Here is a 15,079-nt window from a genome sequence, read left to right on the forward strand (position 1 = left end):
TGGACCAGGCCACCTCGCCATTTTCACCAGCTGATGCAATCGTTTTATCGAGTTCTTATTGGTACGATCCAGCTGCCTGCCTATATATATATATAAAATAAATAAAGAGACGCCACACAAAATTAAGTTACAGTTTTTGCATTTTTTATTGCGATTTTGTTGGTTTTAAAGAGAAATTATGCGTCCAGCCTTGCAGAAAACAGAAAGACGGGGTTGAATTTTCCACAGCAAGGCCCCCCTCGGCCCGCCAACCAATGCAGCAGACAACCAAAAGCCGACAGGGAAAGGGAAGGTGGAAGATCTTTGTCGGTTTTTGGCATTTTGTCAGCTTTTAGTAGTCTGGTGAGTCGGTGGCGATCGAAGGCCTGGCTCTGTGCACACTAGAGACCCCTGCGGCAGACCACGCCCCGGCCATCGGTGGACCACAGCACGGGTCCCAGTGCCCTACTCCTGGCAGCAGGGATCCTCCTCTACTCCACACACCTGCGGCAGGAGACACACGTCCACACATCACCACCCAACTCCACACCGTTACGTTCAGAAGGTCGCGGTCAGGTTCAAGCTCACATGAGAACGGCCAAGCAGACAGGGCGGGGCCCCCGAGCTCCTCGGAAGGAACTTCTATGCGGCCCTGAGACAAACGGCAAAGCCCGTTCAGATTCGACTGCAAAATGAAACGTTTCGATGTGTGTGAGAGGACGGAGCGCTCACCCATGAATCCTTCAGCAGAGTCACCTGCAGGATAGAAAGGAACGTTCCGGAACGGAGCGCTCGCTTTTATTGTGGCCCAGGCTCCTCCCCTGGTTCTCCGTCCCCACCGACTTTCATTTCCTCAATCCGGTTTATCCGATTTAGATCTTTCCTTTCCTCCGATTCCAACTTTTACACAAACGTTTTCCTCAATTTCCATTTTATTCACCACATTTGTGACCATATTTCCATCATGTTTGCATTTATTTACATATTCATCCAAAAAAAACAAAAAAAACCACCACAGGACCACGTTTGGATTAAAAATACAAAATCCAAGACAAGAAATATTGATTTAAAAAGGTCATATATTAAAAATCTCCAAAATGTACAACTGGTGCAGATTACAGACGTTTTCTTCAACTGAAGCACGACGGTGTCGTACTGGCTGATTTGGTTCTGATCTCTCGAGTCCAATGATTCTTAAACGGCATTTAACATTTAACGCAATTTTACTGAAATGTCGGTGACAAGAGGAGAAAAAATGAAACCAGGCACTTAGATTTTAATATTATTTACCTGTTTAAGAAATGCACACACACACACACACACACACACACACAAAAACACAAGTTCGATCAAACAAAGACGGAGCTTCCGTCTTCAAACGCAGAGGGAACGTCCAGACGTCCAGCTGCCACCACCCGGCGCTGCCGGCGTCTTGTCACATGACCACGTGCGCAAGGCCACTTTTCCCAATGGTGCCGACTGGAATGTCACATACACGTTTTGATTGGGCTACAGTCACCGCAGGCCACACCCACGACCAAGAGATCCAGACAGGCACAATTAAAGCACCGGCAGCGGCTCCTTCCGCCGCATCTGTGGATCTCCACTTACAAAAGCTACACGAACCCGGCACACATCCTAAAAAAAATGAAAAATCATAACCAGACAATTACAAAAAATAAACCGAGAGAATGTTGGAGAAGAAGAAGAACGTTCCGCTCTGCTCGCTAGTTCTTCGACAGCTCGTTGGAGAGCCAGTCCAGCCCCTCGTAGAGCCCGGTGCCCTGCGTGGCGCAGGTGGCCTGGACGTACCACTGCAGACAGAGGGGACAACAGACACGTTCTCTCGGGACACGGTAATAAAAGGACGTTCTCTCGGGACACGGTAATAAAAGGACGTTCTCTCCGCGCTTACCCGTCTGCTGCGTAGACTCTGAAGGCCCAGCTTGTCCGTGAGCTCGCTGACCGCCATGGCGTTGGGCAGGTCCTGCTTGTTGGCGAAGACCAGCAGCACTGCGTCCCTCAGCTCGTCTTCCTGGAGCTGCACAAACCAGAGCATCATCACACACCTCGCTCCACCGAACGTTGGATTGGACAATTCGAACATTTTAAAATTGTATTTTACTTTACTTCTCAACACATGATTTTAGCTAACAGACAAAACCAGGAAGTTCTCATCCTTCTTCCCACTGGTGATATGTGTAGATGCTAGAGCAGCGTTTCCCAACCCTGGTCCTGGAGGACGATTCTTCACTCCAGCCCCACCGTAATTAGGCTCTGCCGTTACTTAATGGCCTGATCATGAGTGGGGCAGATTGTGAAGATGTGTGGGATCCTGCCAGATGTTCCTTCAGGACCAGGGTCGGGGTCGGGAAACGCTGTGCTAGAAGAACTGGGGAGTTGAATGATCTCCTACAAGCAAACGTCGACAGTCAGAGAACAAGATTGTAATGGCCCTCAAAGTCTCTATCTCCACACACATCATGTCTCCGTTTCAAGAAGGAAATTCTGCAATAAAGAAGTGAAAGTGAAGCAACCGTCATGGTGAGACACTGCAGCACAGCACACGGTGACACAGTGACATGTGTCCTCTGTATTTAACCATCAGCCTTGGTGAGCAGTGGGCACCACGACTGGCTCAGGATTCAAACCAGCAAACTTCAGATTACGAATCTGTTTCCTTACACAATAAATTAATATTTGATTTCAGTTTTTTTTTTTTTTCTCATCCTTATTTGAAGGAAATTGCTTGCAGCTTAGATGAACAGGGGTGAACTGTATTGGTGAAATTTTAGATTATATAATACACACACACACTCACCATCTTGGACAGCTCCTCCGCTGATTCTGCCACTCGCTCTCGGTCATTGCTGTCCACTACAAAGATGAGACCCTGAGGAGCAGAACACACGACTTCACCATGACAACGGATCACAGGGCCTCTGTGGAATCAGAGGTGTGGCAAAAATTGTAAACAAAACTTTCCTAAAATCGAACAAAAACAGGACGTTGAAATGTGAAATAGACTGAAATTTTACAACCGGTTAACGGTGCGGCCGATCATGTTCACAGTTGTACTGGGAAGTTTTCATATTTTAGCCTTGCTTGGAAAATATGATTTATCGCCTCACAAAGCATCCATAAAGGCAAATAAAGTCTAAAATATGAAGGAACGGAGCTGTCACTCCAATACCAGCTGGCCAATGAGGCGAAGCCCCGCCCACACGAGAACGTTGCGCCAGAAGTCCAACCGAACTCTCAGGCAGCGTAAAACTTAAAACTGGGCGGAGCGACAGAAAATCCAGCAGTGAAACTGTAAAAATGAGCAGCGGAACCGAAAGTCTCACAAGCGAAAACAAAAAAAAAAAAAAAAAAAAAGATGTAAAGTTCCAACTCTTATTTATGTTCGATATTGTTTCACATTTCTGCCACAAATCTGATTCCACAGAGTTGGTGCAGAGCGGCTTTCTCCAGATTTCTGCTGAATCAGGCGTAGTCCTACCTGGGTGTTCTGGAAATAGTGTCTCCACAGCGGTCTGATCTTGTCCTGGCCGCCCACGTCCCACACGGTGAAGCAGATGTTCTTATACTCCACCGTCTCCACGTTAAAGCCTGAAAAAGCGTCCGTCATTCACAGCGAAGCGCTACGGAGGAGCCGACCGGACGCCAGGCCTTACCGATGGTGGGAATGGTGGTGACGATCTCCCCCAGCTTCAGCTTGTACAGGATGGTGGTTTTCCCCGCAGCGTCCAAACCCACTGAAATCACAAAACGCGCACAGCTCGATATTAATTCATTTCGAAAATTACAGACATACAAACATTACAGTTTACATGGCTCGTACAACCATTTTATTACATCTTCAAAACTATATATACATACATATATAAAGATTTTTAAAGAGATTTATATACATAGATATAGATAGTTTTAAAATATATATATAAACAGTTCAAAGTGTGTATGTGTATATATATATATATATATATATAGAGAGAGAGAGAGAGAGAGAGATTTTAAGTAAATATATCGATGAGAGAGATTTTAAAGTATATACATGAACCCTCAGCTAGTGACACACAGCTCATTAAGTGCAGATGTGACAGTTATAAAAGGAAGACCTCGATTGCGCAAATACTATTAAACTCGATGCTCATTCATTGATAACATCTACAGGTGCATGAACACTGTTTATTAAATGTCTGCTGTAAAATGAATATTGAAGTCCACGTAAGCTGGAACTTAGTCCGTTCGGCTGAGGGTCGGGCAGCTAGCCCCGTTAGCCGGTTCCCGCGGCCGGACGCCGCCCTCACCCACCCATCAGTATCCGCATCTGCTTCTTCCCGAAGAGCCTGGAGAAGAGCGAGGAGATGGTGAGCCCCATGTTCCCGTGTTGCGAGGAGAACCTGGCCGAATTCGCGCTGCTCCGGGACGCACGACGCACGGCTAGCGGCGAGGCGCTGGTGTGCGCATGCGCGCCGCCACGTCCTGGCGGACAGGCTGGCAGATGTGACGCGTTTCCGGTGCAAGGACGTGTCGGCTCTCGGATTCGGATCGCCCGAATTGTTCGTTTGGCTCGGTTCGGTTCTCTCTTGACGTGAGAAGTCTGGCCCACAGTTGTCTAGTGTTGAGCCGATGATCAAGATTTAAAACCTGAATGTTTAATGAGGTATATGCATTTTTTCTGCAGAGTCTGTCTGACTCTACCTGATTATGTGCTGGAACAGATTCAGGGATTCATTTGACTTCTTAGGCTGTAGACGTTTTGCAGAACATAAATAAATATTTGATCGTGTTAATTTGTATTTCAAGGACGTTGATTTTTACGGTAAACTGCGTCCGAATGAGTTTCCTTCTCTATAAACATGTCACGGGGCTTGCAGTAAATTGTAGATGCAGTTTAAATGAAATTAAAGTGAAGTGAAATTATTGTCATTGTGTAACACTGCAGCACAGCACGCTGTGACACGTGTCCTCTGCATTTAACCATCAGCCTTGGTGAGCAGTGGGCACCATGACAGGCGCCCGGGGACCAAGGGGACCTCATGGATGGCATCGTCCGTGGAGCGGTTCGGAGGATAGTTCAAATCACGACCTGCCAAGGTGCCACTGAGGTCCCCTTGATGAAGGTCCCGTCGCCACACACTGCTCCCCGGGCGCCTGTCATGGTGCCCACTGTCACCAAGGGTGATGGTTAAATGCAGAGGACACGTTTCACCGTGTCACCGTGTCTCACATTGACAATCACGTCTCTTTCACTTTCATAAAGCTTTAACTTGATCACATGACGCAGAACAGCGTCCCCAGGCGGCGGGAACCGAGAAGTGCAGTATGGAGACGTCGTTAAGTTTCGTTACGCACGAACAGGAAAGCAGGAAGGAGGAAGAGTTGGTTCCAGCGGCGAATAAATGGTAACTGTCGCCGGCTTTCAGTACCCGGGTAAGGATGTCGTCGCTGGTGGCCGCCGGCGTCACCCAGGTCCTGTGCAGGAGCGACGGGTCCCTGCGCTTCCAGCAGCTGCGGCGCGTTTTGGGCCAGAAGATGACGGTGGCGGACTCGGTCCTGTCCGCGGTTCTGACCGACGAGGACCGCTTCGTCGTGGTCCGGGACGTCAGTGGCACCAGGCGCGACAGCCTGGTGGTGGCCCGGACGTCGCTGCGCCTCTGCCCGGACGCGGGATGCGGCGGCGGCTGCGGGGACCTGCACCTGTGCCGGTACTCGGTGTGCGGGAAGTGCCGCTTCGGGTAACATTTATTTTTTAAAGAATAAACCAGTTTATTAATAAGCATAAAATAGTCAACTTAGTTTAATAGAGCAAAATAAGATTTACTGTACTAAAAAAACCCAAAAAAAACACACAAATTCGAATCCCGATCCCCCGAGGTGCCACTGCTCACTCAGGGTGATGGTTAAATGCAGAGGACAAATTTCACCGTGTGCACTGTGTGCTGCGCTGCTGTGTATCACAAGTGACCATCCCGTCACTTGACCATCTACCAGGATCAAATTCCTTGTATGTGCTGGCAGGAGGTGATTCATAAACTGTAAAAACCAAACACTGGCTAAAGTTAAAAAAGGTTATTAATCCATCACACCTAATATTTTAACATTGCCGTAATTTGAAATAACCAAGAACACCTTCTGTAACCTGGTTGATTATAACATTACATCAATTTTTTAAAGTTAATATTTTTACACTGATGGAAAAACTCAAACACACTCACACATTAGATTTAATTTGTGCCCTGCAAACACTCTCGTGGTATTTATATGCTATTGTGTCCTTTTTTTTATGTTGACTGTATGAATGCATATCTTTTTAACATTTTATTTAATTAATTTATTTATTTTTAGGGCCAAATGCAAGAACCCGCATGTTTTGAGCTCTGCTCATAACTGTGCGGTTCTGGACCGAGCGGGTCTGGTCGACCTGAGCCTGTCGGAGGTGTGTTTACTGCTCCTGCAGAACGACAGCGCCCTGCTGCCCGAGGTTGGTATGATGCGGCTCGCGGTGATTCACGCAAAATAACCAGCGCTTTGCCCTTTAATGAGCGTGTTCCACGCGTTGAGAGTTTAACCCGGTGATCCAGCATTCACGTGAGTTTGGGTCATGTGCTGCCACCTCATTGATTGTGCTGCCAATTTTACTTCCTTCCACTTTACAGAGTGTACATGCATGAAATAATAATACAACTCCCTGGACTTGACCTTCCTCAGATCTGCTCACATTACAACAAGGGCAACGGTGAGCACGGTTCCTGCAAGTTCCAGGCGTCCTGCACCGGCCTGCACGTGTGTCAGCACTTCCTCCTGGGCGACTGTAAGTTCGGCGCCTCCTGTAAGAGGGCGCACACCTTCACCAGCAACAGCATGAAGATCCTGGGCAGGAGAGGCCTCAGCCCCGAGAACATCGGCATCCTGGAGAAGATCTACAAGAACCGGCTCCTGATCGCGGGCGAGAGACCGGTCCAAATGGCCGAGAAGTGTAAATTACATTTTACTTTTACATTCATTCATCCCGTGGAGTATATGCTCAATCGTACAATTAAATACACACACACACTACTCCACAAAGCTCCAATACAAACCAGTGAAATCAAATCCACTGTTTATCTAAGCTGCAGGAAATGTAGTTAATATCACAAATCGAGCAAATATTAATTTATTGCTGAATTTCCTTCTTTTCATGAAAGGATGACATGATGTGTGTAGAGAAAATGGCTGTAGAATTTTTTAGTGTTCTTTTTTCACCCAGTTCTTCTAGAACACCTCTACACATCAACATCATTAACACTTGTACTTTTTAATCAGTGTTAATTGTGTTTTACACCTTTAGATGGTCCCTTCCTCAACTGTTTTACAGTTACTGTTGGAAAGATGGAAAAAGCCTTTATTAGATTTAGGAATGCACTGATCAGGCTTTCTCAGTTCCGATACCGATACCTGGAGTTTAAATACCGATCTGATAAGAGTATTTATTGATAAACTGTCATATTGTGGAGAGGAGACTCTTATTCTCTTACATTTAAGGAAACACGATACCGAAATATTTCTTACATTTTCTGTACTTGAAAAGACAAAATAACAATGACAAAAATGGATGTATACAGTTATTAAATACACAATGTTAAAAAAAAAACAAATTAATTGGATGCAACAAATGTCAGGAATTATTAACTATAATTAGCTATGTAAATAATACAAATCCAATTCGAAAGTATAGCAAACATGATACATCAAAATGTAAACGTATTATATAAGCAAAACATTTTATCAAGAATCAATTATTGTTCAGTGCAAAAAGAATCACTCCGACATCCAGTGACGACGGCGTTATTGCCGCAGGTTCAGCTCAAAGAGTAGGCGTGGTTAACGGCATCATTGTGCTCCACCCTCATAATCCCACCACATAATGACTAATCCTCATTATTTCAGGTAAGTAGGTCTGTACCATCACACTGCCAGCAACAATCAGCTATCCCTTCATCTGTCTCAAAACATCATCCTAGATCCCAACCAGTCTGGCTTCAGAGCAGGTTCTTCTACTGAGATGGTTTTACTGTTGTAATTCTCCTCGACCTCTCTGCAGCATTTGACCAGTTAACCACTCTCGTGTCCATCCTGAAGAGGCTTGGAATTCGGGCCTCAGCATGGCAGTTGTTTGCTTCTTACCTTGATGAGCGATCTGACCAAGTGACTTGGAAAGGATCCACATCTGCTTCACGCAGACTCTCCACTGGTGTCCCTCAGGGCTCAGTACTTGGTCCTCTAATTTTCTCCGTCTACGCGAGATATTTCCTCACATGGTTTATTGGACCACTGGTATGTCGTCTTCTCTTTTGCCCCCTCAGATGTACATGTTCAGGCACGCACGCCATAGAAAACCACGTTTTTCAGGGCATGGCGTGCATCTGTACCTTAAAAAACCTACAACACAACTAAATCGATCGGTTCCTTAGATTGACACACTCTTACCGAAACCACATCCAATTATTTCAATCATTACCTGACCGATATCAATAATGACTAAAACTTGTGCACTGTACATCATCTCCATGACATGACACGATGTCCAGTCAGTAGTTACCGGTCAGCCTCCCTGGACTGCTGTCATGTCCGGGGATCATAGATGGAATCAAATCAACATTGTAATGAAATGAACTGTCCGATGTGGCCATATCTGAGCGATTAGGAATAGTCCAGGAGGAGAAGGAGAAGCTTTTCTTCGTTGGTGCGAGGTCAAGGTTTGGAAAACACAAGAGATCCACACTCCTCCAGACTAATTTTGGAGACACAGCACATTCAACCAGACTGCAAGGTCATGGAGATAAAATTATAAAAACAACAACAGAGGAGCAGACATTATGAGAAAATGAATCTTCTGTTTCTTGCACAGAATTCACAGGAGACCAAGCAAAGCATGAAGATGTAACCATCTTATAAAAAAATTAACAGTTGCATATAATTCTATATCAGCCTGTTGACTGCATCTCCTGTCCTGCAGCCCCACCTGCAGTCGAGAGATGTTCACGCCAGAGGACCACCAGCTCCGTCAGTGAAGACAGCAGCGAGATCTGCCTCTTCTTCATCCGTCAGAGCTGCAGCTTCAAAGGTAGTGTGAGTTCTTCTGGCGGTCCACGCACCACAGGTCCGCCTGAGATGTTGTCTCCTGCTGCCTCTGCTAGAGAAGTGTATCCGGCTTCACTGCCGCCTGCCCTACAAGTGGCAGCTCTTAGACCAGGACGGAAAGACGTGGAGGGACCTGGAACATGGAGAGGACGTTGAGAAGGACTACTGTGACCCCGCCCGTAACAGCAGGTGATCATTGCTACTGCAATTTCTTTTAAATATACAAGGACAGACCTTCTTCCATAAACGTCTCTGGTTCCAGTTCAGGGCCGCAGCCTGTGGACTTCCTGAAGATGACATGCGGGGGGCGTCCGGTCCGCCGCCTGTCCACCGCGTCCTCCGTCACTAAGCCGCCGCACTTCATCCTCACCACCGAGTGGCGCTGGTATTGGAGGGACGACGCTGGAAGCTGGACTGAGTACGGCCAGCAGGTCAGGAATTCCATTCCAAGCTTCTCGCAGAGATAAAGTTCAAGATGTTGGTGGTTGTAATGTCCTCATGACATGAGCAAGTTCAGGTTTATTTCTCTGTATATAATATCAGCCAGTGTAGATTTTGTGCTCCTTCAGTGTGGTAATTATGTATGTTGTACATTAAAATATTGTGTGTCATGAAGTACAGTAGAGGCCAAAATTCTGGACACCTTCTCATTCAACGTGTGTTCTTTATCTTCATGACCATTTACGTTGGTAGATTCTCACTGAATCTATCAAAACTATGAATGAACACATGTGGAGTTCTGTACTTAACAAAAAGTGGAGACCTGGCCTCCACAGTCACCGGACCTGAACCCAATCCAGATGGTTTGGGGTGAGCTGGACCAACAAGTGCTAAACACCTCTGGGAACTCCTTCAAGACTGTTGGAGAAGCATTTCAGGTGACGACCTCTTGAAGCTCATCGAGAGAATGCCAAGAGTGTTCAAAGCAGTAATCAGAGCAAAGAAACTAGAATATAAAACATGTTTTCACTTATTTCACCTTTTTTGTTAAGTACAGAACTCCACATGTGTTCATTCATAGTTTTGATGCCTTCAGTGAGAATCTACCAACATAAATGGTCATGAAGATAAAGAACACACGTCGAATGAGAAGGTGTCTCCAGGTGTGTTTGGACTGTACTGTAGATATTCGTGCTCATTTATTTGTTTTCACAAATCTTGCAAGGTGCTCATGGATCTTAATGAGCTTCTGATGAACGTCATATATGTTTTTTTTCCTTGATCATTGATGACAGTCCCTCCGCTTTAATGACAGAATGATGCAAAACAGCAGACGGCCATCACTTCCCAGACGCTGGAAAATATATTCCTGGCGGACACTGACGCGGAATTCCCGTTCAGCATCGCTGGCCACGACTACATCCTCTACCTGAAAGGTCGGCGTCACTCTGTAATCAGGACCGCGTGACGAGGCCGGTTCCAAATCCTCATGCGTTTCCCATGACTACTTCTTTTCAGATATGTACCAGGTGAACATTAAATACAGAACGAAAAGAGCCGTTCGCAGGAGGCCCCGCTTCCTCTCGGGCCAGGACGTTGAGGACAAGCTGCGAAGGTACGGGGGACGGTGGGGGACGAGAGGGCGGGTGCGGTGGGTGTGGCAGGACTCTGAACGGGTTTGTCTCTCCGTGTCAGTGGGTCTGTAGAGGCATCAAGCTCCTCGTCTGTGGACGTCCCTGCTCACTGGGACAAGGCGGCTCTGCCCAACTTCACCTACAAGGTACCTGGAGGAGAGTAACGTGTGGCGTTTTACGTCCAGGATGAACCCCGACCTGAGGTTAAAGGGCCTGATTTTGGGACTCTTTATAAAATGTTTGCAGATGTCTGGTGCTTTTTTATTTTTATCTAAAACCTCCAAGACGCAGATAGCCAGTTGTTGCTGCGCTCCTCATTGTAACGCAATATAAGAACTGATGTCACATTTTATTCTTAATTATTATATTCTTAATGTGATAATAAATAGTAATTCACCTGCTTTTTTTTTTTAAGATGGTTCCTCTAAGTAACACAGATGCTGAGTATCGGCTGATGGAGGAGCTCTTCAAGAGGACCATGACGAAGAACAAGATCCACGGCATCAGGAGGGTCCAGAACCCGTCTCTCTGGAGGGTCTTTCAGTGGTGTGCTTCTCTACCTACTGTCTACACTCTCATTTGTATTAGAGGTGTGATGATGATGATGATGATGATGAGTGACATCCTGTTTTTTGTTTTAAGGCAAAAGCAGCAGATGAAGCAGAGGAACGGAGGGAGTGACGTGGACGAGCGGTACCTGTTCCACGGCACGGACGGCTCCCTGTTGGAGGCTATATGTGAGCAGAACTTTGACTGGAGGATGTGTGGTGTTCACGGCTCTCACTACGGCAAAGGTGAGAACGCAGCACTGAACCTCGCGTTTCTACCATCAGCCTCCACATGTAGCATATCGTGCGGTGGACGAGCCACGCCTCCATCTTATAGTGCGGTGGATGAGCCACGCCTCCATCTTATAGTGCGGTGGACGAGCCACGCCTCCATCTTATAGCGCGGTGGACGAGCCACGCCTCCATCTTATAGTGCGATGGACGAGCCACACCTCCATCTTATAGTGCGGTGGATGAGCCACGCCTCCATCTTATAGTGCGATGGACGAGCCACACCTCCATCTTATAGTGCGATGGACGAGCCACGCCTCCATCTTATAGTGCGATGGACGAGCCACGCCTCCATCTTATAGTGCGGTGGACGAGCCACGCCTCCATCTTATAGTGCGGTGGACGAGCCACACCTCCATCTTATAGTGCGGTGGACGAGCCACACCTCCATCTTATAGTGCGGTGGACGAGCCACGCCTCCATCTTATAGTGCGGTGGACGAGCCACGCCTCCATCTTATAGTGCGGTGGACGAGCCACGCCTCCATCTTATAGTGCGGTGGACGAGCCACGCCTCCATCTTATAGTGCGGTGGACGAGCCACGCCTCCATCTTATAGTGCGGTGAACGAGCCACACCTCCATCTTATAGTGCGGTGGACGAGCCACGCCTCCATCTTATAGCGCGGTGGACGAGCCACGCCTCCATCTTATAGCGCGGTGGACGAGCCACGCCTCCATCTTATAGCGCGGTGGACGAGCCACGCCTCCATCTTATAGTGCGGTGGACGAGCCACACCTCCATCTTATCGTGCGGTGGACAAGCAACATCTCCATCTTATAGTGCGGTGGACGAGCCACGCCTCCATCTTATAGTGCGGTGGATGAGCAACATCTCCATCTTATAGTGCGGTGGACGAGCCACGCCTCCATCTTATAGTGCGGTGGATGAGCAACATCTCCATCTTATAGTGCGGTGGACGAGCCACGCCTCCATCTTATAGTGCGGTGGACGAGCCACGGCTCCATCTTATAGTGCGGTGGATGAGCAACATCTCCATCTTATAGCGTGGTGGACGAGCCACACCTCCATCTTATAGTGCGGTGGACGAGCCACGCCTCCATCTTATAGTGCGGTGGACGAGCCACACCTCCATTTTATAGTGCGGTGGACGAGCAACATCTCCATCTTATAGCGCGGTGGACGAGCAACATCTCCATCTTATAGCGCGGTGGACGAGCAACATCTCCATCTTATAGCGTGGTGGACGAGCCACACCTCCATTTTAGCTCCAGCAGTCAGAGCTCTCAATGCACCGCCAACACCAAAAAACCCATTAACTCAGCAACGATACACTTCCAGCCTTGTGCACCGGATTTTTGCACATCTCTGCTCTTTTTGCACGTGTTTGTCTTGTCTTGTGTGTCCTGCTTGAAATATCCAACATATCCACTTACAGGCGTCCGACACGATGTTGTCCAGTTATGTCCAGTTCGACCTGTTCATTGTACAGAAAAGTTCTACTTTTCTCCTGTAGAGATAATCTGTACGGTATTTAAGTTTTAGTTTTAGTTAGTCTAGTTTAGTTTAGTGTGTATATATACATATATAAATATATTTGTCTTTTATGATTGTACTATGGGGGGTCTGTGTGAAACATTATTTCAATACACGGTAAACTGCGTATACTGTCCTACTGACAATAAACCCGTCTTGAATCTTGAACCTCGTAACAGGGAGTTACTTCGCTCGAGACGCCTGCTACTCCGACAGATACTGCAAGTCGAGGAGCAGCACGAAGGTCATGTTTGTGGGACGGGTGCTCGTCGGAGACTTCGTCAAAGGAAACAGCAGCTACGTGCGTCCGCCGGCCCGGAAAGTCGGGAAGGGTTTTTACGACTGCTGTGTGGACAACGAGGTCAACCCCTCCATTTTTGTGATCTTTGAAAAGTACCAGATCTATCCAGAGTTCATTGTTGAATATTCTTGAAGTCCTCTCGTCTTCTTTTTTTCTGACAGCCACAAAATAAACTTATGAATATATTTTAATTAACAACATTTAAAAGGGGAGGAGCTTGTAGACATGATCGATTGCTCTCACACCCCCTACTTCCTCATTGTGGACGATTTAAACCCAGACTTAACCTGCACTTCTTGTCTTCCTACCATGCCTAGCTATGTTATTAATTACATATCGTCAAATACACATTGCATTAAATCTTAATGCTCATTATCTGTTTTCTATGTGCAACAGGTAAATCATAAAAGAAACTAAAAAAGAAATCAGACTCTGTGTATCGTGTATTGGTTATTGTCACCGGTATATAAAAGTAAAAAGTGAAGTGATTGTGATACACTGGAGCACAGCACATGGTGACACGGTGAAATGTGTCCTCTGTATTCAACCATCCCCCTTAGTGAGCAGTGGGCACCATGACAGGCTCCAAGGGAGCAGTGTGTGGGGATGGGATCTTCATCAAGGGGACCTCAGTGACACCTCGGCGGGTCGGGATTCGAACCGTCAACCTTCTGATTATGGGGCCGCTTCCTTAACTGCTAGGTCACCACCAGTGTGTGAATGAATTGTTATTAGATTGTGTGTGTGTTTGTGTGTGTGTGCGCGTGTCTAGCAGTCAACTGTGAAACATGCATGTTGTGTTTGATTACATAGTAAAACAAACAAAACTGATTGATTCTATGGAAGCTGTGGCAGAAACGAGTCTGTTCACTCTCAGGACCAGCATGGTGCACCAAGGTCCTGTGACATGATGCAAGGACCAAATATGAACACCGGCGAATATATCTATACATATTGAGAGGTGAGAAGCACATGTGACATTTTGCCATGTGACAAGAAGTGACATTTTGCCAACATTACAGAGGTAAAATGACAAATGCTCAATTTTACAATCTAACTTTGTGTTTATTTTTTAAGAACATGTTACAGAATACATAGTAAGAAACATTTTATATTGTAATTCATATTTTGTATTTTCTTCATTTTTTAATTTCATTCATTAATTTTTGCCACCAAAAGCTTATGTATTTTCAGAATTGGTAGGGTTGGTAGTGGGCGTGGCCACGTTCACTAATAATTAAAGCGCCTGATAACCTGCATGTTGGTGTTGGTAGTGGGTGTGGTCACGTTCACTACGAATTAAAGCACCTGATAACCTGCATGTTGGTGTTGGTAGTGGGTGTGGTCACGTTCACTACGAATTAAAGCGCCTGATAACCTGCATGTTGGTGTCGGTAGTGGGCGTGGTCACATTCACTAGGAATTAAAGCGCCTGATAACCTGCACGTGGGTGTCGGTAGTGGGCGTGGTCACGTTCACTAGGATTTAAAGTGCCTGATAACCTACTTGTTGGTGTCGGTAGTGGGTGTGGTCACGTTCACTAGGAATTAAAGCGCCTGTTAACCTGCGTGTTGGTAGTGGGCGTGGTCACGTTCACTAGGAATTAAAGCGCCTGATAACCTGCATGTTGGTGTTGGTAGTGGGCGTGGTCACGTTAACAAGGAATTAAAGCGCCTGATAACCTGCATGTTGGTGTTGGTAGTGGGCGTGGTCACGTTCACTGGAATTAAAGTGCCTGATAACCTGCTTGTTGGTGTTGGT

At 46.6% G+C, this 15,079-nt stretch overlaps 2 protein-coding genes across 3 annotated transcripts; one reads left to right on the forward strand and one right to left on the reverse strand.

Moving 5' to 3' along the window:
* Positions 1-122: 122 nt before the first annotated feature.
* On the reverse strand, positions 123-4,466 carry LOC114766615 (ADP-ribosylation factor 4). Of its 2 annotated transcripts, none has more exons than XM_028957594.1 (8): positions 4,297-4,466; positions 3,657-3,737; positions 3,482-3,591; positions 2,801-2,872; positions 1,895-2,020; positions 712-1,793; positions 568-631; positions 123-450 (listed from the first exon to the last, which is right to left on the reverse strand). In XM_028957594.1, exons 1-6 carry the CDS (start codon positions 4,361-4,363, stop codon positions 1,707-1,709), a joined length of 543 nt encoding a protein of 180 aa, XP_028813427.1. In that variant the 5' UTR covers positions 4,364-4,466; the 3' UTR covers positions 123-450; positions 568-631; positions 712-1,706. The 2 variants fall into 2 exon arrangements, with proteins under 2 accessions (XP_028813427.1, XP_028813426.1); XM_028957593.1 differs by having other exon boundaries at positions 123-483.
* An 851-nt stretch (positions 4,467-5,317) lies between these two features.
* LOC114766597 (protein mono-ADP-ribosyltransferase PARP12-like) lies at positions 5,318-13,756 on the forward strand. Its single transcript, XM_028957560.1, has 12 exons — positions 5,318-5,723; positions 6,334-6,469; positions 6,697-6,964; positions 8,984-9,091; positions 9,165-9,297; positions 9,371-9,539; positions 10,364-10,484; positions 10,567-10,663; positions 10,744-10,828; positions 11,098-11,228; positions 11,325-11,476; positions 13,197-13,756. Exons 1-12 carry the CDS (start codon positions 5,425-5,427, stop codon positions 13,448-13,450), a joined length of 1,953 nt encoding a protein of 650 aa, XP_028813393.1. The 5' UTR covers positions 5,318-5,424; the 3' UTR covers positions 13,451-13,756.
* The last annotated feature ends 1,323 nt before the right edge of the window (positions 13,757-15,079 follow it).

The sequence above is a fragment of the Denticeps clupeoides genome, chromosome 17, assembly GCF_900700375.1.
Source record: "Denticeps clupeoides chromosome 17, fDenClu1.1, whole genome shotgun sequence".
NCBI classification, from domain to species: Eukaryota; Metazoa; Chordata; class Actinopteri; order Clupeiformes; family Denticipitidae; genus Denticeps; species Denticeps clupeoides.

Excerpts from the sequence above, each read along its gene's own strand:
- LOC114766615 (XM_028957594.1), bottom strand. The coding sequence starts at position 4,363 with ATGGGGCTCACCATCTCCTCGCTCTTCTCCAGGCTCTTCGGGAAGAAG. Across the intron at positions 3,592-3,656 it reads CACCACCATTCCCACCATCG|GCTTTAACGTGGAGACGGTG; the intron begins GTAAGGCCTGGC and ends ACGCTTTTTCAG. Across the intron at positions 2,873-3,481 it reads ACTATTTCCAGAACACCCAG|GGTCTCATCTTTGTAGTGGA; the intron begins GTAGGACTACGC and ends TCTGCTCCTCAG.
- LOC114766597 (XM_028957560.1), top strand. The coding sequence starts at position 5,425 with ATGTCGTCGCTGGTGGCCGCCGGCGTCACCCAGGTCCTGTGCAGGAGC. Across the intron at positions 6,470-6,696 it reads ACAGCGCCCTGCTGCCCGAG|ATCTGCTCACATTACAACAA; the intron begins GTTGGTATGATG and ends GACCTTCCTCAG. Across the intron at positions 9,092-9,164 it reads TCAGAGCTGCAGCTTCAAAG|AGAAGTGTATCCGGCTTCAC; the intron begins GTAGTGTGAGTT and ends TGCCTCTGCTAG.